Here is a 27,988-nt window from a genome sequence, read left to right as displayed (position 1 = left end):
CTGAGCTCTGTTTCTTTGATATTATCCAAACAGGCGTGAAAATATCTACCTTGGATTTCGCTAACTTCTGGAAAATGGACGGTCCGACTGAAAGCTGCTCTGACTACACGCTGGAATCAACAAAAAGCTGCAGTGACATGGTGAGTGAATCATAATGTCAAAAATCATTCATCACAATACTAGATCACAATTATACCACATAGTACTACAATGGTGTACTCAAGTTAAAGTACTGTTACTTTGAAAAATTTTACCCAAGAAAAAATTTAATTAAAAATTATCCCTGTCAGTGTTTTACTATAATATCTGATATTTTTGGATGAATATTACCGCTGCATTAATGTGTATGTTGTATTTTACTGCTGGGGATGTTTAAGATTGAGCTCATTTTAACTACATTACATGTTGTTGGCTAGTTTATTCTACAGCAATGCATCATGGTCTATAAGATCATCATACATCTTTTCATGATGTAAGAAAACCAGCCATTTTCAGTCTTGTGATGATGCACCTTCCAGCTGATCTGAAAGGGTTTTTAAAGAGTTTGTTCTGCTTTAGGAGAGTTTTCTCAACACATTAACACACACTTCATACTTAAGTTTATCAAACATTCTTATTCAAAATCACCAAGTTAGGAGATACATGATACAAAGGTAGTGGAGAAGAAGTACAATATTTGCCACTGAGATGTGGAGTAGAAATATAAGATTGCATGGAAATACTCGAGTAAAGTACAACTACCTTGAATTTGTGGTTAAGTACAGTACTTCATTGAATATACTGACACTCCAGCAAACAGAAATGTTTAATATGTCACACCTACTTGGTTTGGCCTGCCTAATCATATGTTGTTTGTCCCCCTCTGTCCTGTAGAGACCCCTGTGTGAGCAGATCCTTACAGGCCCGGCTTTCAAAAGCTGTCACAACCTGCTGGACGTCGAGTCCTTCACCTCCGCCTGTGTCGCAGACCTCTGTCACTGCAGCAACAGCGTCACTGGACACACAGACCCCCACTGCCTGTGCAACACTGTGTCTGAGTTCTCCAGACAGTGTGTCCATGCTGGCGGCAAGCCCGACAACTGGCGAACCAAAGAGCTCTGCTGTGAGTGCGCTCATTAGACCCTGCTAATTAAATATTCCATTTGTAGTAAGGGTTGTCTGCATGTTTTGAGTCACTGGAAAAGAGCCCAGACAGAGCGAAGCCACACTTTAATTGATAGAAATCCAAGAAGAGGCCAAAGAAACAAAAGTTTCAGCCATCATGGATTTTGTGACCACAAGACTGACGCCAGGCCACTCTGAATTCAAGCAGTCAGAATATTGCACCCTTAAAATATGGCGTCTTACATTTGAATATTTCAGTCACACAACTGTTTAAACAACATGCAATTCAGCATCTTACCAGAAGTGCAAAAAGCTGTAACATAAATAGAATGACAGTAAGGGCTTCTGAAAAATATGTTAAGATATATAGCATGAAAAGTATGTAAAGTGTGACATAAAAACTCTGAACTATATACAGTATGAACATGTGCAACAGTTAAATTAGACAAAGTATGTGGCTCGCAAAATGTATAATGTAATTTTGTTGTATATCCAGAAAATACAATCGAATATATGATGAGTACACTATAGATACACACATACACAGTGTATTTAGTGTATTTGTACTTCTGTAGACAGAAGTATAAATACTCTACAGGTCAGACATATACAGTGTGGCCTGTAGTATAAATACAGTATGTTGGTATGGAAAGCATATAGTGCAGGCAGGGGTGTGTGCTGTATGTAGCAGCAAATATTTTAATTGACATCTGGAGTTTAAGGGTTATGAGGAAAATTCAGCACTTTTCATGTGGATGTCCAGTCAGTGTTGATGGTAAATGTAGTCAGTTGAAGCTGCGCCAGGATGCATCGCGCACAAGCCTCTGATGTTAAAGCATCACTTAAGAGAATATAGAATTAGGGGACAAAAATACTCATCTAGCCCCCCTGGCTACCCAGAGGTGAAGACCAGAACTCCAAGCTGAAACAACCTGCACCTCTTCCTTAACACCAGTGACATCACTGTGACATCACCGGTACAGGAAGAACAACAGATTTTGCAGCAGGAGAACGCTTTATCAGACAATACAGCAGTACTGAGGAATTTATTGATTCAACTGACTACATTTACCATCAGCACTGGACATCCACATGAAAAGTGGATTTTTGATTAAAGAGATCATGAACGTTGACAGCCATGAACAAGCAAGTCAAGGGCCTCTCTATGCACAAAAGACTAGACATATCTCATGCCTGGTTAAGTTAAGAGCAATCTAATGGGTGTGTTTGTTGTGACTCTAAGCGATTGGGCCACTGAAAAATGTGTTTTTTGCACTCTTGTACTGTATATAATCATTTCCTTTCCACATGCACTTACTCAGATCAGTCCCTAACTAGCCAAACAATGTGATTAAAAGCCAATCTATAAAATATGACACCCGCTGCATGCATAACATGAGGTCAGCCACACCTCTTAAAGGTTCTGTGGTTGGAGAGGAATCTTTTGAACTGTGTGTGCAGGCTATTCAAGGGCTGGAACCAGGCAACAATAGTAAAGTGTGTGTGAATGAATGTTATCAGAGAGCCAAGTGCTGAGAAACAGCGTGTGTATTCACAGGGAAGTCCTGTCCTGACAAAATGGAGTACAAAGAGTGTGGGAGTCCCTGTGCTGACACCTGCTCCAACCCAGAAGCCAGCAACACCTGTGACAACCACTGTATCGATGGATGCTTCTGTCCTGCAGGTACAGCACAATGACACACATATACACACACACACACACACGCACACACTTCAACAAAATAATACTTTGATCATTTTCAGGCACTGTGCTGGATGATATAACCAGAAGTGGTTGTGTCCCACTGAGCAAGTGTTCCTGCAGCTACAACAGCAAGGTCTATGGACCTGGAGAGTCCTACTCCAGCCACTGCAAAAAATGGTATGATATACAGTCATGGCAATTCATCTGCCTGTTAAAGGAGCACGCCACATATTGGAAAATGTTTTGTTTGCTAGAATAATCAGTCAGCTTAAGAGATCAACTTCTGTTTTGTGAGGGTGCGTCTAAGCCTAGTTAATCCTAAATAAAACAGTCTTGGAGACGGTTGCAAATGAATTTACTGGCTGTCCACTGGCAATTAAGATTAAATTTTCGTGCTAACAGTGTGTGTGAGAGTGGCCAGTGGAAGTGCACGGAGGAGAACTGTCCAGGAACCTGCTCTGTGGAGGGAGGAGCTCACGTCAACACCTTCGATGGAAAAATCTACAGCTTCCATGGGGACTGCTCCTACGTTCTGGCTAAGGTAGTGCATCATCATCATCACTGCCACGCACACGTACACACACATACCTCTGCTGTGGTAATGGCACATGCACAACACAGGTCCTCAACCTTCAAACCAGTAAAACTTTCACTGATAGAAGATTGTGAACAGTGTTGTCAATAATATAAACAAGCGAGGAGAGATATGGATGTCATCTCTGTATCATCTCATATATCTTTTAAATATTAAAGAAAAAGGCTAAATCAGTTCCATATTGATTCACAGGTCTGTTAATAACTCTTCCATGTTAAGAACAATCCATCCATCTTATATCTATAAATACTTATTACACTTACATTATGTACCATTCATTTAAATCAATAATATATATTTTTTATGGTAGTTCATGTGAAACAAAATAATATTTGCATTTATTGTTTTGTGGTGACCTCTAGTGGTCTTAGTAAATTATAACAGGGTCAAAGGAGTATAGGTGATGTAGTAGTTCGGTACAAGTGCCACATGAAACTAAAAGTCAGTGTTGATTTATTTAAAGTTTTAAGTCACACTTAAGTTAGATTATGTTGCATACATCACTTTTGTCATGTGACATACTTATTTTAACCCAAACAATGATCTTTTCCTAAACACAACCAAGTAGTTTTGGTTCCTAAACCTAACCAACTACTGCAGTTTCACAACGTTAACCATGTGTTTATCATTTGACATGATTTACATCACTTACACATGGGTCCTGTCGATGGTGCTCTCCAATGATCTTACATGTTGTTTTGAGACTCATTGGCGATCTTATTAGCCTATTCTGTCATTTAGGTATGAGGATGTGTTGCATAATAGAATTTCTGAAATTCTGTTATGGCTTTTGGTTTTGGTGTTCCACCCAAAACTTTATAATACAATGTAGAGTGTGTTAAAATATGAATGAGTTAATAGTGTTTTCTGATGCTTTCAGCGTTGTTACATCAATTAGTTTGACAAAAAAATTATGGACTGAAATTTTAGTTTGTGCTATTTTTTTTAAAAGGTTGTTCTCAGGTTAGTTTCCTAATATAAATCATTTTTAAAGGCTGCTTCAACAGTTTTCTGTTTGTGTGTTTGTATTTAGGACTGCAGTGGAACCCGGTTTGTGGTACAGGGAGAACTGGTGCAGTGTGGACTGACTGAGAGTGAAACCTGCCTCAAGTCCATCACCCTGGGTCTGTCTGGAGGAGCTAATGTGAGTGTGATACACTTATTTTTTTTTAAATCACTACACCATCATTGAACACACACAGCTTTCAATAATTACATCTTGTCTTCTTTCGTCTGCAGGTGATCACCATCCAGCCCAACGGCAAGGTTTTTGTGAATGGCATCTATGCTCAGTTACCCTTCTCTGCAGGTGAGAGACTCCACTGTACATGGTTCACCTCGAAAAGATACATAATATCACCACATTACAAGCTACAGTACATTTTCTTTTGTAATGTGTGCCATAGTTTTATTTATGTCATTGCAAGGTCGTAACTATTATTTGGGATCTCATTCTTTAATCTACAGCTCATTTGAGTACTTCCTTCAATTTGTTCTCATGTTTTTTTTATGTAATTCATAATTATGGCGCATTTGGCCATAAGGATTAGATTGCAATAAATACAAGAAAAATGCATGAAAGTAGTGTCCAGGTTGAAAAATACAGAAGTTGCCCATTAAATTCACTGTCATGTACATTTGTATAATACATAATTAAAGCTTGTTTCAATATTTAATTCTCAAAGGTGACATGTGGCACATCATGATTGGAGCCACTGTCCTTACTTTAGTATTAGAATTCTGTTTGACTTGTCCAGTTAGACAAACCTGAACTGGTTTACAGTGAAATAAAACCTGTTCAAAACATACCTAAGGTCATGGGGTGGTACAGGTGCAAGATCCAAGTGAGGAAATGTGTGGCTTACTTCAGCAGTACCTCACCCTTTTTCCTGTAACCATGGGTGGGAAACATGTGAGGATCGATGTCCTCGTCATTGCATTAGTGACATCTACTGGTCAGCTGGGGCATCTGCACGGAGATGACAGTGTTCATGTCCCGGGTAGCACACTCCCCTGGTTAATCTCGTTGCTGCTGCCAGATGAAAACAGGTGACTGGTGACATCATGTGTCCATGTGAGGTCACTGTCTCACTTCCACTGCTTGGCAGCAGAGTTCACAATCACAAGGAGTGCCTTATGGGAAAAAATACAAAAATTATGTTGTTCAATTACTGAAAAATTAAATGAAATTAATTTTAAAAATGGCACTGAATCATGCACTGAATTCAGCAACATAATCTCACTTCATGAGCATAATTTTCCTGCACATCCAGCATGATTTTATTTGTCTCTGGCCTGGATGGATGACAGCATGCAGAATATTATAGACTTCAGCTTCAATATGTTTTTACAGGCAGACAACTAGTATTTCATGCCTTCATGCTGTTTCCTCCTTTCCAATCCTTTTAATGACTCCCTCCTCTAATCTTTCTCTGAACCCCTAACCAGCTGGGATCTCCGCCTTCAAAGCGTCCTCGTTTTACCTCCTCGTCCAGACGTCTGTCGGTGTTCTGTTGGAGGTGCAGCTCCAGCCGGTCATGCAGCTCTATGTCACACTGTCCGCCGACTACAAGTCAAAGACCTGTGGTATGTACACTGAAATAATCTGCATGTGCTCTCAGTCTGAAAACATCCCATTCAAATACTGATGGAGATACTGATCCCTAATGGTTGTTGCAAACAGTGAATATTAGAGTGGAAATAGGGAAAATGGTTGTTCCAGCATCCAGGTACAGCCAACCATGTGCATTTCTTTAAATTAAATTGTTAAAAAAAAGTTAGTATTATAACATAAATAGCATGTAAAATAGTATCTAACTTGTCCATTAGAGGGAGGAAGTGAGAATACAGAGACTGAAATTTAAAGAAGTCAATATTTGAATGTATTTCTTTGCTCCAAGAACCCAGAGGTGCTTAGTGCATTTTTAAAGTCATAATTGTAAGCTACCTTAGACATGTTTGAGCAGTCATTACATTTTTAATGTAATATTCTATCTGTTCCGTATTTCAATGTTTTGATATAGAGTACATCAATATACTGTAGAGATGGACTTAATGATTTGTAGCATACTGTAATGCATAAAAGAATTTCTTTACCTGGATTTTAGTGAAAGTTGCACATAATTTCTTTTAAATTTAGACAATAGCATGTGGATAATCTTTCTTTTGAATGTTTATTGAATGTTTATTGTAGTTTGGAACTAGACCGGACTGTTATGCAACATGTGCATTGCATTTTCATTTATTATTTTTTTTTAAATCAGTCGGTACGGAAAGCCCTGAGAGGCAAGTAAAAAAAAAAAACAGGGTTGTTCAAGTGTCTGATCAAAATTGTTTTTTCTACAGTAAAAAGTTATGTGAGGAACATTTTTATGTTACTTTTTTCATCTGTAAAAACAGGTGGAAATAAATTTGCAGTTTTTTTTTTCATCAGGATCTTTTTTAATCATCTGTTAGCAGTGATTAAAACACATTTCTAGCCAAAATAAACACATGCCAGTTTTGTTACATAACTTGCTTACACACAATAAATCCACCTTGTGTTAGAGTACATGGAGAAATTAAAATCTGACAGGAAAAAATCATGAGCACTTTTAGTCCCATCTAGAACATGGGTTAGTGGTGCACTTCAGCCTTAAAATGAGTATTACAACACAAACATTAAAAAGAAAAGAAAAGAAAAGAAAAGAAAAGAAAAGAAAAGAAAAGAAAAGAAAAGAAAAGAAAAGAGAAACTTAGAAAAATTATCCTGGCAAAATGTTTTCTTTCCTGCTGTTTCACAGATTTAAACAATTTAGATCAGACTCCAGAAAATGGATCGTTTTTTCTCACCTACCACTCAGGGCTTCTGTAGATTTAGTATGAAAGAAGAAGATAAATATAGAAAGACAGACAGAAATTGTCACTTCAGCGCTGTGAAAATGATTTGTAGTCATGACAACACTTCTACTCTTTTGGGGAAAGAGTGCCCACAGATTTGCCACTAAAATTAAGGCTTCCAGTAGGTGTTGTCATTAACATGACATTGTCTGCCTGCAGGTCTGTGTGGAAACTTCAACAGCAACCAAGCTGACGACTTTCTTAAGCTCAGTGGTGTCCCAGATGCCACAGCAGCTGGTTTTGTCAACAGCTGGAAGACTCACGCTGGTTGCCCCAATGTCAAGAGCAACTTTGAGAACCCCTGCAGCCTCAGTCTGGATAATGGTATGTATGACTCAGTTATATTCCCTGTTGTCACCGTGGGCTCTTCAGAATGACTGATGTTGGTCGTTGTGTGTCAATCACAGAGAAGTACGCCAAGCACTGGTGCTCCATGCTCAGTCACCCTCAGGGAGTGTTCGCCTCCTGTCACTCGGAGATCAGCCCTGACTCCTACCAAGAGGCAAGTCTAACAGCTACAGCTTTTATATATTTCTGGACCTCAGCCAGTCTTCAGAACTCGCTCTCAAGTTTTTCTTTTTGAATTTGGTCTCCTCACAGAACTGCATGTATGACAGCTGCAACTGTGAAAAAAGTGAGGACTGCATGTGTACTGCGGTCTCCTCCTATGTCCACGCCTGTGCAGCTGCAGGAATCCAGATCACCGGCTGGAGGAAGACTATCTGTGGTGAGTAGTGATCATTAATTAGCTTGCCCAAATCATGGTTGAGCAAAATGGTGGAGAAAGATTGGTCCTTTAAACATCTTCATGTTACATGATTGCAGTGCAGCAGTCTCAGCTTCTCACTGATTATGTTTTCTGACCCTCTCAGGCAAATATGCCAACTCCTGCCCCAGCAGCATGGTCTACTCCTATAACATCACGTCCAGCAGTCGCACCTGCCGCTGCATCGGAGGCAGCACAGATCTCAGCTGTCACTTCACCTTCCCGCCCATCGACGGCTGTATCTGTGCAGAGGGAACCTACCTGGATGACTCTGGGAAATGTGTCCCAGCTCAGGCTTGTCCCTGTTATGACGAAGGCTCAGTGGTGCCTCCGGGACAGGTTGTCAACAAGGACGGAGTCATGTGGTATGAAAAGCATATAATATATACTGTGGGGCTGTCCCTGAATAAGATTCTTTTTAGTCAAATTAGATATGGCCGTCCGATATAAATATATAATGATGCATTCTTTTCCTACAGTGCAGTGCACTGCACTAAATTCCTCTGTCAGCCTAGATGAGTATGTTTTATTAATAAGACTAGTGTGAATGCCTTCCTTCATCATCTGTGATGAGAAAACATCAGATTTTCACACAATCAGACAAAGTAAAAGTGTGCGTCCTGCTAAAGTTCAGTTATAAAATCTGCAGACCTGAGGAAAATCTAGAATTTAGGATTTTTGTTTTTAATAAGTTTGTAGAGTTTGTGATTGTTGGAACAGTGCAAAGACAAAATAAGGCGTATTTGGTCATTCTCATTTTGTTTCTGTCGAGTTTGAAAGAACTTGACAATGATGTTAGAATTACGGAGTCTGGTTAAGTTAAGTTTGGTGACATCAATAAATCATCTTTCTGGTTACATAAAACGTATCTTTTTCTTTAAAGAAAAAGGCCTCTCACTTTAGCGAACATCTCCATAATGTTGCCGGACTCTAACAATAATAATCTCAGCCTGTCAGAGTCAACAAGCAAGCGTCACCTTACCTGTGTGCTCTGCTGATGCACTCTGGTGAAGTGGCTGCGCTCTGTTTCTGTACCTCCCCTCTACTTCCATCACAGCTAGTTTTGTGGTTTGTGGTGACTGAGAGACTTGGTTTGTAAAGTTTGCATTGCTCCATGTATTATGTCACAGATTCAGAAAGAAAGTTGAAACTTTACCAACCACACATTTCACCTTCTCTCATCAGTTAACCACCAGCACATGTTGTCATAAAGATTTTTGTAAAAATAAATTTCCCAGCTAATATAAAAATACATTTATGATTCCCCTTACTTATAATTCCTCATTGAAACACCCCGTGCATTTTCGTAAGCTTCGATCGTTGTGCTTGTAATGCACACTGTCTGACAAAGACAAAAAAAAAGAATACTCGACTGGACTCTCAGTTAAATGACGGATCGCCTGCTGATTATTTGAATTTCAGCTATTGAGGGACAGCCCTAACATGCTAAAAATACCACTCATAGGTGTGTTTATTGATGTTATTGACACTGATGTGTTTTTTCTTCACTAGCACCTGTAAAGAGGCCAAACTCAGCTGCATTGGACAGTTTGCTGTACAGCCATGTAAGTTACATAAGACAAACTCACATCATAAGTAGCAAAGTGAGTGTTACAGCATTGTGGAGACATAAAATCAAGGTGAAAATCAGTTTAAAACACTGTGGTTCTTTAAAAAAAAGTATTTTTAGGTGAAAATCTGTCAGAAGTAAATAAATGAAAGAACACCAGTGTTTTTACAGTATATTTCAGCCTCCACCCTCTGAAAACTCTAAAAACAGTTTAAAGTAAACAGCTACCTATTAAGGCCTAGAACATGTATCTGGTATATCCTAGGAATAAAAATCAAGGAAAAATTGACAAAAAAGGAAAAAGCATTGGATTTCTGCCTTATTTAAATATTAAACTAAACTACACGTTTAAACTACAGTGTTAGTGCTTCATATCTACTGTGCAACTGTAATTCTCAACGTGAGAAAGCCTCAGTAATATGATGAAATCTGCCCTGAGCTCCATTAATTGAGGCATAAAATGTCTTAAAATATCTTGTATGTTGTATTTGGCTATAAAATTAGTGAAATACTAAAATTAGTATTTCTAGATGCATTTAAAAATACAGTTAAAAAAAAAAAAAAAGAAGTAATTGTAGACTCGTCTTTTCACAGCAGCCTGTGCGCCTCCCACGGTTTTCTACAACTGCTCTGCTAATGGTCCAGCTGCAAAAGGAACTGAGTGTGAGAAGAGCTGCAACACATTGGACATGGCCTGTGTGAGTCACCTCTTCCTAACATAAATGATCATTTCCAAGCAAATATAAAATATTACATTAGGTCTACAACAAGCTGCAACATTTGCTCTGCTGAAGCAGAAATTAAACATATGATCTTTTCTTCAGGTGTCCACAGGGTGCATCTCCGGTTGCGTGTGTCCATCTGGGATGGTATCTGATGGTAATGGAGGCTGCATCAAGCCAGAGGCCTGTCCCTGTGTTTACAACGGCATCTCCTACCAGCCTGGAGAGACCACCAAGGTGGACTGCAACACCTGGTAGGTGAATCACACGTGGAAATAAATGTTGTAAGGCTAGAAATGCTTGATTATGTTGGTTAAACCTCAATCTGTGAGTGACGTAAAAACAAAATCACTGACTTTTATTATGAGCCTGATGCCATCTAATGTGTATCTGTTTACAGCACTTGTAAAGGCAGGAACTGGCAGTGCACTACCAACCAGTGTGATGCAACCTGCTCTGTTTATGGAGATGGACACTACATGACTTTTGATCAGAAGCGCTTCACCTTTGATGGCAACTGTGAATATATTCTCACTCAGGTAGGAATACACACAAAAGCAGGATGCACATGTTCACACAAGTTTTTAGACTGATGAGTGAGTATGTTATAAATTATGACAGACTCAGCATGCTTATATCATCATATCACATGCAGGATCTCTGGAGGATTCAAAATAGTAAATCCTAAATCACTAACTAACTCTAACCCTGTCTTTCCTCAGGACTACTGTGGCAGTGCTCAGAGTAATGGGACCTTCAGAGTGATCACAGAGAATGTTCCATGTGGAACCACAGGAACCACCTGCTCCAAGACCATCAAGATCTTCCTGGGTGTAAGCATTCAATATAAAATTTCACCACTTAAACAGCTGCATTGTCTGACGCCAAATAAACTGCTGACGCAAAGATGAAATTCAAGCACTTCTAGATCCACGCAAATGAACTGATTTGGTGTATCCATAAATGCTAAGTCAAAGGCGACTGGACTTGCTTTTGTTTCTTTAATTTTTAAAGACACTTAACTTTTAACCAAAAGCCTTTTTCAGTTCTAACTTCACAAAAATCTTAAAAACAAAATATGCTAATATGCCAGTCCCTCCAGGATTTTGCAGGCTTTTTTGTGGCATTGTTGTGACCTATAACCCCTGATTTCATGGCAGTTAAGTAAGTAACATTACCAAAAAAGGATTGCAGAATTAGGAAATTAGAATTACATCAATTCTAACAAAATATGCTTTCTTGTAAATCTTTTCACAGAGCATTGGTAAAACTCAATAACAATGACAAATGTGTTTTTTTTAGTAGCCTGAATGAAATGTACACATATGATGTTTGCGTGGGGATCTGATTGGTTGGATTTATGTTATTTGTTGTTATTGCAACATAGCAACTTTCTGGAGGGACTGAATATGCAGACTGACATCAAGTGATTTCTGAGGGTGGTGGTGGAATACAACAAAAGGAGGAGCTGTTGAGAACAATGATTGAATCGTCCACTGACATTTTCTGAGAAGTTTTCTAAGATGATGGATACATATAATTGGTATTATAAGTATGTTCACCAATGATTTTGGTTCTTTTGTTCAGAGTGCAGAACTGGTTCTGACAGAGGGAAGCTACCAGCTCATTTCAAATGGAAATGAAGAGACGGCTCCATTCCGTTACAGCACAATGGGCATTTACCTGGTAATTGAAGCCAACAATGGACTCATTCTCATGTGGGACAGGAAGACCAGTTTGTTCCTCAAGCTCAGCCCAAAATATAAGGTAACCCTGCAATATGTGAATGAAGGCTTTAGGTTTTACTGTGACTGCAGCTGATTTATTAAAAAAAAAGCATAAAGCAAGTTTTTTTTTTTTTTTTTTAAGTTGAACAACATGATATCCGAGGCTTTACTTTTTCAGGGTCGTGTGTGCGGGCTGTGTGGCAACTATGACGGCAATGCAAATAATGACTTCACTACAAGGTGCCATAATGTGGTGGTCAGCCCATTGGTGTTTGGCAACAGCTGGAAGGATTCGCCAAGCTGCCCCGATGCTCAGGGTATCAACAGCCCCTGCACAGCCAACCCATACCGACAGTCATGGGCCCAGAGACAGTGCAGCATTATACAGAGTGATGTCTTCTCCGCCTGTCACTCCACTGTAAGTTGTTGTTTGTTTGGCTCTTATGATGTGTATGTTGATTAGTTTTTCTGTTGCTCTGCCTGTCCCTCCAACACAATTCCAGAATAAGATATATCTATATATATATCTATATCTTTCAATATCTTATCATGAAAAATTTGTCTCAAAGATGAACATAGAGTGCTGTGTAATTTGCTCTGAACCCTTTCAATTGAATCTCAGTATTTTGTTGAGCCTGAACATTCCTCAAGTGGCACCAAGTCATATTTTCCACATCCAAATCATGTTGGGAGTATCAGATCCATTTGTATTCAGGTCCTTAAAGGGATAATTCACCCCAAAATGAAAATTCAGTCATTATCTACTCATCCTCATGCTAATGAACTGTCCCTTTAACTTCAGTAAACATAGCAATGCCACACTGTAGAAATACTCAAGTCCTGCATTCAACACCTTACCTATGTTAAAGTACAGGGAACTTATCAGCAAAATGTACTATCAGAAAATATCAAAAGTAAAAGTACTTATTATACAGCATCAGTGCTGCTTTTCAGTGTGGAATTTAGACATATTACAGTATATTTTTTGATCATTATTAAAAATTCATTAGCATTTACCCAGCATTTTAATGTAGGTAGTAGGTGTTGAAGTTTTTTGTTTAATATTTCACATATTGTTGGATAGTTTCTTTAAAAATGTATCATATTCTCCAAATTGTTAATATGATGTGTGCTAAAAATCTGTGCAAAGTCACTTTAGCTGCCAGATAAATGCAGTAAAGTAAAAAAGAACAACACTTGTTTAGATTTATTAAACTAGAAGTAAAAGTGCAGCATTTTGCATTGTGGAGTTGCTCTTTCATACACTGTTTTACTCATTAGTGTATCATCAAACACTTGTCTGTAGGTGGATCCTACTCCATACTATGAAGCATGTGTGTTTGACTCGTGTGCTTGTGATTCTGGTGGAGACTGCGAGTGTTTCTGCACTGCCGTGGCCGCTTACGCTGAAGCCTGTAATCAAGCCGGTATCTGTGTACGATGGAGAACGCCCAAGATCTGCCGTGAGTAACCATGAAACATTCTTTGCTGAAAAGCTAAAATCAGCAAATGGTTCATACAGTTCATCTGAGCTTGACACAGCAAAAGATGAGTCCATCAGGGTTGCATGACGTACCCAATTTTCCAGCTAAAAAGTTGTGTACTGTCAAACCTGCAGTCAATAACTAATCATGTATAACATTTTGTCATGAATAGATTTCAGATTTTTTTCATCTCAAATGTTTATGTTTATTGATTTTGAGATCAAGATCTCTTATATATCAAAATTCTGGGAACAATAATTAGCAATGCCTTAAAGAACCAATTTAGGTTTTCCCATCTTCAAGAAAGTAAAAATGATTTTGCAGTACTACCTCCAACCATTTCAATCAGACTAAATTAAATTCTCATTGTTTACCTTCTGTCTCACAAGACAATGGAGTATGCCCTAAGAATTAGTCTGTGGTTGAGTTGCAGCTCCTGCTGTGGCTGAACAGCTCAGTTCTTGAGTGGCTGGCTCTGTTGCAGTCCTTGAAGGTGTAGTCTGCACCCCGGTGCTGGCTCTGCACACAGGTCCCCTCTTCTTTTTTTGCTCTGATCCCTGCCTTGATGGTGAGCCTCCATCTCTGCAGCCACTGCTTCCCCTCAGGTCTCATTTGCAAATGTCCTCATAATGAAAGAACAGTTGTTTCTGCAAGTCTGCAGCCAGTGGCAAGCTCACCGTACAGCAAGTGTTTGGGAATCTAGCCATCCTGCATGCAGCTGACATGGCCAAGCTAGCAGGTTTGAGTGAGCAAGGCAACATGCTTGGTATTCCCGCCTGTGCCAGAACTTTCTTGTATAGACTGCGCTCATTCGAAGTGATGCTGAGGCAGCATAGATGAAAGGCGTCGGGTCAGTGTTCTTGGCGGGAGTAAAGGGTCCGTGCTTCACTGCCATAGAGCACTATGCAGAACATGCAAGCTTAGTACACCCTCATGTTGGTGTTAATGTTCAGCATGGAATTATCTCAGACCCTCTTTGCAAACCATTTTTCTTGCTGCCCTGCCAATCCATGTGTTCAGCTCTGCGTCTAGGAAAAGGTTGCTGGAGATAACAGAGCCAAGGTAAGTCTTCCACCACCTCAGGAGTGTAGATACTGGGTACATCTTGAGTCATTGTAGAGCCTAGCCTGCACAGTCAATGCCATGTCATCTGAAAGGAGCATCTCTCTAATGGGTACTTTCCGTGCTTACACCAATCAGACATAACATTATGACCACCTGCCTGATATTGTGTTGGTCCCCCTTTTGCTGCCAAAACAGCCCTGACCCGTCGAGGCATGGACTCCACTAGACCCCTGAGGGTGTGCTGTGGTATCTGACACCAAGATGTTAGCAGCAGATCCTTTACGTCCTGTAAGTTGTGAGGTGGGGCCTCCATGGATCGGACTTGTTTGTCCAGCACATCCCACAGATGCTAGATTAGATTGAGATCTGGGGAATTTGGAGGCCAAGTCAACACCTCAAACTCGTTGTTGTGGTCCTTAAACCATTCCTAAACCATGTTTGCTTTGTGGCACAGAGCATTATCCTGCTGAAAGAGGCCACAGCCATCAGGGAATACTGTTTCCATGAAAGGGTGTACATGGTCTGCAACAATGCTTAGGTAGGTGGTACGTTCCAAAGTAACATCTACATGGATGGCAGAACCCAAGGTTTCCCAGCAGAACATTGACCAAAGCATCACACTGCCTCCGTCGGCTTGCCTTCTTCCCATAGTGCATGCAGGTGCCATGTGTTCCCGAGGTAAGCAATGCACATGCACCCAGCCATCCGTGTGATGTAAACAAAAACCTGATTCATCAGACCTGGCCATCTTCTTCCATTGCTCCGTGGTCCAGTTCTGATGCTCACATGCTCATTGTTGGCACTTTTGGCGGTGCACAGGGGTCAACATGGGCACCCTGACAGGTCTGCAGCTATGCAGCCTGTGATGCACTGTGTATTCTGACACCTTTCTATCAGAACCAGCATTAACTTCTTCAGCAATTTCAGCAACACTAGCTCATCTGTTGGATCGGACCACACGGGCCAGCCTTCACTCCCCAAGTGCATCAGTGAGCCTTGGCTGCCCATGACCCTGTCGCTGGTTCACCACTGTTCCTTCCTTGGACCACTTTTGATAGATACTGACCACTGCAGACCAGGAACACCCCACAAGAGCTGCAGTTTTACAATTTGGCCCTTGACAAACTTGTTCAAATTCTTACACTTGCCCATTTTTCCTGCTTCTAACACATCAACTTTGAGGACAAAATGCTCACTTGCTACCTAATATATCCTACCCACTAACAGATACCAAGAGATCATAGTTTTCCACTGCAGGTGTGGAGGTATTTCTGTTGCAGCTGCCTTAGTGAGATCATGTCGATTGTTGATCCTCCTACTTTGAATCCACCCTGTGCCTCAGGATATACCCATTGTGCAAGAGACTGCAGTTCTGTTCACTTGTCAGATTAGGCAACATTGTTCCAATCTTTTGTGGTCCAATTTTGGTGAGCCCGTGTGAATTAATCCACACACAGGTAAGCATGTTAAGCAACGGATGGGGATGAATGGAACCCGTTCCATACATCCTGTCAGAGTTTATTTTTCCACAACATACAACTCACTGGACGTTATCCCGTTTATTACACGGCTTACGGGTGAAATATTGAATTTGAGACATGATGTTTGTCAAAATATGACTTTTATCTATTATTTAGCATATTACCCTTTACATACTTTTTAATCGACTAAATCTACTGTAGTTTTCGTCGACTATAATCTTATGATATTTCGTCAACTAAAACTAGACTAAAACTAAAACAATTTAGATGACTAAATTATGACTAAAACTAAATTACATTTTAGCTCAAAGACTATGACTAAAACTAAATCAAATTTTGCTGTCAAAATTAACACTGGTTCAAAGTTACTTAAATCACCTTTGTTCCCCATTCTGATGCTTGGTTTGAACTACAGCAGGTCATCTTGATCATGTCTATGTGCTTAGATGCACTGAGTTGCTGCTATGTGATTGGCTGATTAGATATTTGCGTTAACAAGCAGTTGAATAGGTATATCTAATGAAGTGGCCATTGAGTGTATATATATGACTTGTAGGTGTTATGCCCTGTGTTGTTTCTGACATTATGGGTCAGTGGCACTGTAGTGACCTCTCCAGGGTGCAAACCTGGGAAATCCTGGGTTGCCCAGTCATCAGGAACCCCCTTCCGGTAGTCCAAAAGAAAGCAGCTACCTTGCATTTAGAAATCCCTAGATACGAGTAGGCGAGGAGATCTTTCATTGCCTGATATAGTGAGACTAGCAAAGCATCGACATCCCACCTGTATTCAGCCTTCCATTTCTGCATCTGGCACTGTTCTATGAGTTCCTGATATTTGGACGTTTTTCATCCAGTGGGCCCCCATGAGGCTCTGATCTTCTTAGTTTCAGGTCATTGATAGTACTAGTAAAAAAAATTCAGGTCTAAGTTTTAATTACTACTAAGCCTTCAGATTCCTTCAGCTGTTAATCAGTATGAAAAAGTTGAAGGCTTCACCCGAAACCTGAATGAGCTTGACCAACTTTACGCAGGCAGTCCCTCAGTCCAAGACTTGATGCACACTTGACTGTGCAACTGTGCTAGCTCAGTCAGATCCACTCCAGTCCTCCTCTTGTGTCAACAGTTGTGCATGTAGTTTGATTCTGGCTTCAGATCATGAAGGCTAACAAGCGGATGCTAACACAAACATAACTCAAATACTTTAAGAATGAGGGTCATCATTAATTGTCAATCATTCAGTCAGAGTAGGCCTGAAGACACCCTGGACTGGACTGTGAGGTGGTTGCTGCTGTTGATATGCTGATGTGCTCAGCCACTGCCTTCAGCTCCCAGTGCCTGTGATAGCACTTCTACCAAGGCCTTTGCACAGCTGCTCAAGGTATATGCCAGGATTCCGTAAAGTAGGACAAAGGAGGCACATCAGAGACTGAATATTTTGGTCTAGACTAAGGTATTGCATGGACTCTGCAGCAAATCATAGACAAACTGGATCACAAACTTGATGTACAGTTGTGTCAGTACAGTTTTGCTCATCGTCTGTTTCCTGCAGCCTGAACTTACCTTTTGCTTGACAGCTAGTCTATGTCTGACCTCTGCTTCAGCATAGCAGGGTAGGGAGGCTATCTGGCTGATCTATCACTGCCATTCCCACCAAAGCCTTGGGCCATTTGGCCTCTCAGTATACACAATTTTCAACCAGCACTTTGGGGTCGATCAAGTCCTGCTGTGTAGCTGTGCTGCTCAAGCTATGAGGAAGATTCAGCAGCCTATGTAGCTACTGATGTTCCTTTACATCAACTTCATGATTGTTGACGGTACCTCATTAACCAAAAAAAGCCATAGGACACAACAGAGGACACAATGTAAGTATATACTGTAAGCTTTGAATACGCCAGGTAAGTGTGATTTCTCCAAAACATCTGGCAGGGTTTGAGTTCCTGGATGGCTGATTTAACAGGAGCTGTAACTCAACTGTAGTTGAAGATCTAGCCATGACTCTTGAGCAATACCAGCACCCTACTACTACTGACCTACTACTGGCTTTCCTGCAATGCTCTTGGTAATAGGGTCCTCACGTTCAGCTGCCCTGAGAAGCATGTTCATTGCAAGAAAAAATAGGGCATTAAATTTGGTGCAACAAGTAATCACCTAAGTCTCCAGACAATGCCAGTCTGAAAACACTTAATCAAAAGTGATTATCAGGCTGAAGTTACTTTAGTAGTTCAAGATTAGATCTAGCACAGTCTCCGCCAGCTTGTGAGATAGGGACCCACACTAGTTTGTAAGTACAATCACGGCACCACTAGGTGTTCCTTGTTATTGTGTGCCTTTCTAATGAGCTAGGTAATTACATCTAATTAAATGGCTACTGCCAAAATGAAAATTAAACTGACAACTCTAATTAAAAATAATATTCAGTTTTCTCCAAAGCATATTACTGCCATGATGATAATAAAATAAATCTGGACTATTCATTTTCATTCAAGTAGGGCCACGGATAGCCTGTAGTTTAGAAAAGTGGCTTTTTTTATCAGTCACTGCTGGGCCTTGTCCCTTCCTAATAACCACCACTGAGGTGCTCTTGAGCAAAGTCCTTAACCCCCAACTATCCCACAGGAGGAGCCTTTCAGGGGTAATTGGTCATGGCTAGGGTTATAACTGGGTTTGATTGTGACTGTGAGCTGGGCCCTCCCTACAAAGAGAGCACTGCTTTCAGCAAAATAAAATTATAACCCTGACTTGTAAATTCGAGATTGAAATATTCATTTATTTGAGCTTATTTTCAATGAAAATGAAATTTAAATAGCTGTTATGAAAATGACATTTTCTTTAGTGAGCAATTTGCTGGGTTTTGGTCAAGGTACCATCTGTACTTAGTATTAAGGTAAAAAAATAAAGCTATTTACAACGACTGCACATCTAAAATCACCAGTATGGTCTCTGAATAGTCCAATCTGGAACATGCCTATACTAAATAAATATCACTATCGTTTCCAGCTCTCTTCTGTGATTACTACAATCCCCCTGATGAGTGTGAATGGCACTACATGCCATGTGGATCTCCTTGTATGAAAACCTGCAGGAACCCATCAGGCAGCTGCTCTACACAGATACCTCCTCTAGAAGGTACAAGTTTTGTTTTTTCTAATCATGCGACCTCATATGTAAATCAAATTAAATGCAAGTTTAAGTAGTTGTGTTCAAATTGTTGCTTATCACCCCTTCAACCACAATGCCATGTGAACGCAAAAAAGTTATCACTTTCAACTGGTGGTTTTAATAATGCCAACAGGTATTAAAGAACCCATTTCTTACACTATAAGAACAACTGTTTGTTTTTCTCTTAGGTTGCTATCCAAAATGTCCTCCTGCTCAGCCATACTTTGATGAGGATACAATGAAATGTGTTGTAAAAGAACAATGTGGCTGCTATGATAAAGACAGGCGACACTATAATAATGGTGGCACAGTGCCAACGACTGAAAACTGTCAAACATGGTAGGTCACACATATATTACATGTGCCAATCAAGGTTACATATAAGTAACTTAATGAATCAAAATTGATCTATTTATTATTTCATGTTCTCTCTCTTGAAGTACATGCACTTCAATGACCATCCAATGCCGTTATGATGCCCAAGGTATGCAAAATTCGGGTTGTGGGTTGTAATAATACATACTCTATACTAGATTAGTGTATTAATCATACATCTTCTATCTTTACAGCCTGTAATTGCACATATCGTGGAAACAAATATCCCCCTGGCAGTAGCATCTATAACACAACTGATGGACTTGGTAACTGCATCACAGCAGTGTGTGGAAAGAATGGTACAATTGACAAGAGGTCATACCCGTGCACGACACCACTAACCACTACTACACCCAGTCAGTCTTCAACCACATTTGTTTTTACACCAACCACACCAGGTAAGAGAAGTTATTCATTTTGGAAACTGAAGACATATTCAGCTCTATATTGTAAGATTTAACCACGTAACCAACACCTGTACTATGTGTGTCTGCAGAATCGCCAGTTACAGTCACATGTACGCCTTGTAAATGGTCACCATGGTATGATACCAGCTTCCCCACGCTGGGAACCCCTGGAGGAGACAATGAAACTTATGATAAGATTAGACAAGCTGGGCACAAGATATGTGACAAGCCAAGCCAGATCCAATGCAGAGCTGAGAAATTCCCTAATGTCACCATTGACAATGTGGGACAAGTGGTGCAATGTGACCTGGCTAAGGGGCTAACATGCAGAAATGAAGACCAGTCAGGACCATTGGCCTTGTGCTTTAACTACCAGGTCAGGGTTCTATGTTGTGACTATAGTGCATGTCCAACACAGCCTACTCCTTCAACAACACCTCCAAGCTCAACCACAAAACCCACTCCTTCAACAACACCTCCAACATCAACCACAAAGACTACTCCTTCAACAACACCTCCAACCTCAACAACAAAGACTACTCCTTCTACAAAACCTCCAACCTCAACCACAAAGACAACTCCTTTTACAACACCTCCAAGCTCAACTACTCCTTGTGGGGAAACAATATGCTACTGGTCAAAGTGGATAAGTTCAGACTATCCTCAATATGGTCCTGGAAGTGGAGACAATGAAACCATCAAACACATAATCCAGAAAGGATATGACATCTGTGCCAATCCAGTGGCAGTAGACTGTCAGGCTGTAGATTATCCAGGGGTTCCCCTAAACCAGCTGCCACAAAGAGTAACATGTAATAACCGAGGGCTTCTTTGTGAGAACATCTTTCAGTCTCCCCCCATATGTTTAGATTATGAAATAAAGGTAAAGTGCTGCAAACCAGTGAACTGTAGTACAACACCACCTCAAACTACACCTACTACAACTTCTACCACAACGGAAACAACAACAACTACACCACCTACAACTACAACAACCACAACACCTTCAACCACAACCTCACCTTGTCCTCATGGACATGATATGACATGTGGTTGGTCTCAATGGATTAATTTGGGAAAGCCCACACCAGGCCCTGATGGTGGAGAAGATGAAACCATCAAAAAGATCATCTCTGCTGGTCATCATGTTTGCTCAAATCCAGAGGAAGTCCACTGTCGAGCTGTCATGTACCCAGGTCTTTCCATGTCACAGCTGGGACAAGATGTGATTTGCAATAACAGTGTGGGTCTCATATGCAACAACAAACAACAAGGGCTGGGGCAAGAGTGTTTTGATTATGAGGTTCAGTTCAAATGCTGTGAGTGTCCAACACCTTCACCTCCCACTACTACAGTTACAACTACAACACCTACAACTACCACAACTACCACACCTTCAACCACAACTAAAACAACTACAACTCCACCACCTACAACTACCACAACTACCACACCTTCAACCACAACTGAAACAACTACAGCCCCCCCTCCTACAACTACCACAACTACTACACCTTCAACCACAACTGAAACAACAACTACAGCTCCACCAACTACAACTCCACCTTGTCCTCATGGACATGATATGACATGTAGTTGGTCACAGTGGATTAATATGGGAAAGCCCACACCAGGCCCTGATGGTGGAGAAGATGAAACCATCAAAAAGATCATCTCTGCTGGTCATCATGTTTGCTCAAATCCAGAGGAAGTCCACTGTCGAGCTGTCATGTACCCAGGTCTTTCCATGTCACAGCTGGGACAAGATGTGATTTGCAATAACAGTGTGGGTCTCATATGCAACAACAAACAACAAGGGCTGGGGCAAGAGTGTTTTGATTATGAGGTTCAGTTCAAATGCTGTGAATGTCCAACACCTTCACCTCCTACTACTACAGTTACAACTACAACACCTACAACTACCACAACTACCACACCTTCAACCACAACTGAAACAACTACAGCTCCACCACCTACAACTACCACAACTACCACAACTACCACACCTTCAACCACAACTGAAACAACTACAGCTCCCCCTCTTACAACTACCACAACTACTACACCTTCAACCACAACTGAAACAACTACAACTCCACCACCTAAAACTACCACAACCACTACACCTTCAACCACAACATCAACAACAACTACAGCTCCACCAACTACAACTCCACCTTGTCCTCATGGACATGATATGACATGTAGTTGGTCACAGTGGATTAATATGGGAAAGCCCACACCAGGCCCTGATGGTGGAGAAGATGAAACCATCAAAAAGATCATCTCTGCTGGTCATCATGTTTGCTCAAATCCAGAGGAAGTCCACTGTCGAGCTGTCATGTACCCAGGTCTTTCCATGTCACAGCTGGGACAAGATGTGATTTGCAATAACAGTGTGGGTCTCATATGCAACAACAAACAACAAGGGCTGGGGCAAGAGTGTTTTGATTATGAGGTTCAGTTCAAATGCTGTGAATGTCCAACACCTTCACCTCCTACTACTACAGTTACAACTACAACACCTACAACTACCACAACCACTACACCTTCACCTCCTACTACTACAGTTACAACTCCACCACCTACAACTACCACAACTACCACACCTTCAACCACAACTGAAACAACTACAACTCCACCTCCTACAACTACCACAACTACTACACCTTCAACCACAACTGAAACAACTACAGCCCCCCCTCCTACAACTACCACAACTACTACACCTTCAACCACAACTGAAACAACAACTACAGCTCCACCAACTACAACTCCACCTTGTCCTCATGGACATGATATGACATGTAGTTGGTCACAGTGGATTAATATGGGAAAGCCCACACCAGGCCCTGATGGTGGAGAAGATGAAACCATCAAAAAGATCATCTCTGCTGGTCATCATGTTTGCTCAAATCCAGAGGAAGTCCACTGTCGAGCTGTCATGTACCCAGGTCTTTCCATGTCACAGCTGGGACAAGATGTGATTTGCAATAACAGTGTGGGTCTCATATGCAACAACAAACAACAAGGGCTGGGGCAAGAGTGTTTTGATTATGAGGTTCAGTTCAAATGCTGTGAGTGTCCAACACCTTCACCTCCTACTACTACAGTTACAACTACAACACCTACAACTACCACAACCACTACGCCTTCAACCACAACTAAAACAACTACAACTCCACCACCTACAACTACCACAACTACCACACCTTCAACCACAACTGAAACAACTACAGCTCCCCCTCCTACAACTACCACAACCACTACACCTTCAACCACAACATCAACAACAACTACAGCTCCACCAACTACAACTCCACCTTGTCCTCATGGACATGATATGACATGTAGTTGGTCACAGTGGATTAATATGGGAAAGCCCACACCAGGCCCTGATGGTGGAGAAGATGAAACCATCAAAAAGATCATCTCTGCTGGTCATCATGTTTGTTCAAATCCAGAGGAAGTCCACTGTCGAGCTGTCATGTACCCAGGTCTTTCCATGTCACAGCTGGGACAAGATGTGATTTGCAATAACAGTGTGGGTCTCATATGCAACAACAAACAACAAGGGCTGGGGCAAGAGTGTTTTGATTATGAGGTTCAGTTCAAATGCTGTGAATGTCCAACACCTTCACCTCCTACTACTACAGTTACAACTACAACACCTACAACTACCACAACCACTACACCTTCACCTCCTACTACTACAGTTACAACTCCACCACCTACAACTACCACAACTACCACACCTTCAACCACAACTGAAACAACTACAACTCCACCTCCTACAACTACCACAACTACTACACCTTCAACCACAACTGAAACAACTACAGCCCCCCCTCCTACAACTACCACAACTACTACACCTTCAACCACAACTGAAACAACAACTACAGCTCCACCAACTACAACTCCACCTTGTCCTCATGGACATGATATGACATGTAGTTGGTCACAGTGGATTAATATGGGAAAGCCCACACCAGGCCCTGATGGTGGAGAAGATGAAACCATCAAAAAGATCATCTCTGCTGGTCATCATGTTTGCTCAAATCCAGAGGAAGTCCACTGTCGAGCTGTCATGTACCCAGGTCTTTCCATGTCACAGCTGGGACAAGATGTGATTTGCAATAACAGTGTGGGTCTCATATGCAACAACAAACAACAAGGGCTGGGGCAAGAGTGTTTTGATTATGAGGTTCAGTTCAAATGCTGTGAGTGTCCAACACCTTCACCTCCTACTACTACAGTTACAACTACAACACCTACAACTACCACAACCACTACGCCTTCAACCACAACTAAAACAACTACAACTCCACCACCTACAACTACCACAACTACCACACCTTCAACCACAACTGAAACAACTACAGCTCCCCCTCCTACAACTACCACAACCACTACACCTTCAACCACAACATCAACAACAACTACAGCTCCACCAACTACAACTCCACCTTGTCCTCATGGACATGATATGACATGTAGTTGGTCACAGTGGATTAATATGGGAAAGCCCACACCAGGCCCTGATGGTGGAGAAGATGAAACCATCAAAAAGATCATCTCTGCTGGTCATCATGTTTGCTCTAATCCAGAGGAAGTCCACTGTCGAGCTGTCATGTACCCAGGTCTTTCCATGTCACAGCTGGGACAAGATGTGATTTGCAATAACAGTGTGGGTCTCATATGCAACAACAAACAACAAGGGCTGGGGCAAGAGTGTTTTGATTATGAGGTTCAGTTCAAATGCTGTGAATGTCCAACACCTTCACCTCCTACTACTACAGTTACAACTACAACACCTACAACTACCACAACCACTACACCTTCACCTCCTACTACTACAGTTACAACTACAACACCTACAACTACCACAACCACTACGCCTTCAACCACAACTAAAACAACTACAACTCCACCACCTACAACTACCACAACTACCACACCTTCAACCACAACTGAAACAACTACAGCTCCCCCTCCTACAACTACCACAACCACTACACCTTCAACCACAACATCAACAACAACTACAGCTCCACCAACTACAACTCCACCTTGTCCTCATGGACATGATATGACATGTAGTTGGTCACAGTGGATTAATATGGGAAAGCCCACACCAGGCCCTGATGGTGGAGAAGATGAAACCATCAAAAAGATCATCTCTGCTGGTCATCATGTTTGCTCAAATCCAGAGGAAGTCCACTGTCGAGCTGTCGTGTACCCAGGTCTTTCCATGTCACAGCTGGGACAAGATGTGATTTGCAATAACAGTGTGGGTCTCATATGCAACAACAAACAACAAGGGCTGGGGCAAGAGTGTTTTGATTATGAGGTTCAGTTCAAATGCTGTGAATGTCCAACACCTTCACCTCCTACTACTACAGTTACAACTACAACACCTACAACTACCACAACCACTACACCTTCACCTCCTACTACTACAGTTACAACTCCACCACCTACAACTACCACAACTACCACACCTTCAACCACACCTGAAACAACTACAACTCCACCTCCTACAACTACCACAACCACTACACCTTCAACCACAACTGAAACAACTACAACTTCACCACCTACAACTACCACAACTACTACACCTTCAACCACAACTGAAACAACTACAACTCCACCACCTACAACTACCACAACCACTACACCTTCAACCACAACATCAACAACAACTACAGCTCCACCAACTACAACTCCACCTTGTCCTCATGGACATGATATGACATGTAGTTGGTCACAGTGGATTAATATGGGAAAGCCCACACCAGGCCCTGATGGTGGAGAAGATGAAACCATCAAAAAGATCATCTCTGCTGGTCATCATGTTTGCTCAAATCCAGAGGAAGTCCACTGTCGAGCTGTCATGTACCCAGGTCTTTCCATGTCACAGCTGGGACAAGATGTGATTTGCAATAACAGTGTGGGTCTCATATGCAACAACAAACAACAAGGGCTGGGGCAAGAGTGTTTTGATTATGAGGTTCAGTTCAAATGCTGTGAGTGTCCAACACCTTCACCTCCTACTACTACAGTTACAACTACAACACCTACAACTACCACAACCACTACGCCTTCAACCACAACTAAAACAACTACAACTCCACCACCTACAACTACCACAACTACCACACCTTCAACCACAACTGAAACAACTACAGCTCCCCCTCCTACAACTACCACAACCACTACACCTTCAACCACAACATCAACAACAACTACAGCTCCACCAACTACAACTCCACCTTGTCCTCATGGACATGATATGACATGTAGTTGGTCACAGTGGATTAATATGGGAAAGCCCACACCAGGCCCTGATGGTGGAGAAGATGAAACCATCAAAAAGATCATCTCTGCTGGTCATCATGTTTGCTCAAATCCAGAGGAAGTCCACTGTCGAGCTGTCATGTACCCAGGTCTTTCCATGTCACAGCTGGGACAAGATGTGATTTGCAATAACAGTGTGGGTCTCATATGCAACAACAAACAACAAGGGCTGGGGCAAGAGTGTTTTGATTATGAGGTTCAGTTCAAATGCTGTGAATGTCCAACACCTTCACCTCCTACTACTACAGTTACAACTACAACACCTACAACTACCACAACCACTACACCTTCACCTCCTACTACTACAGTTACAACTCCACCACCTACAACTACCACAACTACCACACCTTCAACCACAACTGAAACAACTACAACTCCACCTCCTACAACTACCACAACTACTACACCTTCAACCACAACTGAAACAACTACAGCCCCCCCTCCTACAACTACCACAACTACTACACCTTCAACCACAACTGAAACAACAACTACAGCTCCACCAACTACAACTCCACCTTGTCCTCATGGACATGATATGACATGTAGTTGGTCACAGTGGATTAATATGGGAAAGCCCACACCAGGCCCTGATGGTGGAGAAGATGAAACCATCAAAAAGATCATCTCTGCTGGTCATCATGTTTGCTCAAATCCAGAGGAAGTCCACTGTCGAGCTGTCATGTACCCAGGTCTTTCCATGTCACAGCTGGGACAAGATGTGATTTGCAATAACAGTGTGGGTCTCATATGCAACAACAAACAACAAGGGCTGGGGCAAGAGTGTTTTGATTATGAGGTTCAGTTCAAATGCTGTGAGTGTCCAACACCTTCACCTCCTACTACTACAGTTACAACTACAACACCTACAACTACCACAACCACTACGCCTTCAACCACAACTAAAACAACTACAACTCCACCACCTACAACTACCACAACTACCACACCTTCAACCACAACTGAAACAACTACAGCTCCCCCTCCTACAACTACCACAACCACTACACCTTCAACCACAACATCAACAACAACTACAGCTCCACCAACTACAACTCCACCTTGTCCTCATGGACATGATATGACATGTAGTTGGTCACAGTGGATTAATATGGGAAAGCCCACACCAGGCCCTGATGGTGGAGAAGATGAAACCATCAAAAAGATCATCTCTGCTGGTCATCATGTTTGCTCAAATCCAGAGGAAGTCCACTGTCGAGCTGTCGTGTACCCAGGTCTTTCCATGTCACAGCTGGGACAAGATGTGATTTGCAATAACAGTGTGGGTCTCATATGCAACAACAAACAACAAGGGCTGGGGCAAGAGTGTTTTGATTATGAGGTTCAGTTCAAATGCTGTGAATGTCCAACACCTTCACCTCCTACTACTACAGTTACAACTACAACACCTACAACTACCACAACCACTACACCTTCACCTCCTACTACTACAGTTACAACTCCACCACCTACAACTACCACAACTACCACACCTTCAACCACACCTGAAACAACTACAACTCCACCTCCTACAACTACCACAACCACTACACCTTCAACCACAACTGAAACAACTACAACTCCACC

At 41.5% G+C, this 27,988-nt stretch overlaps 2 protein-coding genes across 2 annotated transcripts; both read left to right on the top strand.

The window, feature by feature from the left end:
- Positions 1–59: 59 nt before the first annotated feature.
- LOC146333334 (mucin-5B-like) lies at positions 60–19,719 on the top strand. Its single transcript, XM_084722094.1, has 22 exons — positions 60–140; positions 874–1,102; positions 2,663–2,788; positions 2,869–2,986; positions 3,212–3,350; positions 4,438–4,548; positions 4,644–4,713; positions 5,853–5,990; positions 7,443–7,607; positions 7,691–7,785; positions 7,884–8,010; positions 8,156–8,414; positions 9,562–9,614; positions 10,214–10,317; positions 10,444–10,595; positions 10,742–10,880; positions 11,064–11,174; positions 11,929–12,108; positions 12,247–12,486; positions 13,375–13,531; positions 19,095–19,223; positions 19,445–19,719. Exons 1-22 carry the CDS (start codon positions 75–77, stop codon positions 19,597–19,599), a joined length of 3,063 nt encoding a protein of 1,020 aa, XP_084578220.1. The 5' UTR covers positions 60–74; the 3' UTR covers positions 19,600–19,719.
- On the top strand, positions 19,710–27,910 carry LOC146333333 (uncharacterized). The gene is made up of 6 exons (XM_084725465.1): positions 19,710–19,740; positions 20,128–20,674; positions 20,951–21,369; positions 21,529–26,203; positions 27,224–27,628; positions 27,796–27,910. The coding sequence occupies exons 1-6, from the start codon at positions 19,710–19,712 to the stop codon at positions 27,908–27,910; spliced, it is 6,192 nt and encodes a 2,063-aa protein (XP_084581591.1).
- The last annotated feature ends 78 nt before the right edge of the window (positions 27,911–27,988 follow it).

This window comes from Lutjanus erythropterus, chromosome 1 (genome assembly GCF_056507025.1).
Source record: "Lutjanus erythropterus isolate fLutEry1 chromosome 1, fLutEry1.hap2, whole genome shotgun sequence".
In the NCBI taxonomy this organism is placed as follows: Eukaryota; Metazoa; Chordata; class Actinopteri; order Lutjaniformes; family Lutjanidae; genus Lutjanus; species Lutjanus erythropterus.
This window is presented reverse-complemented; position numbering and strand designations above follow the sequence as displayed.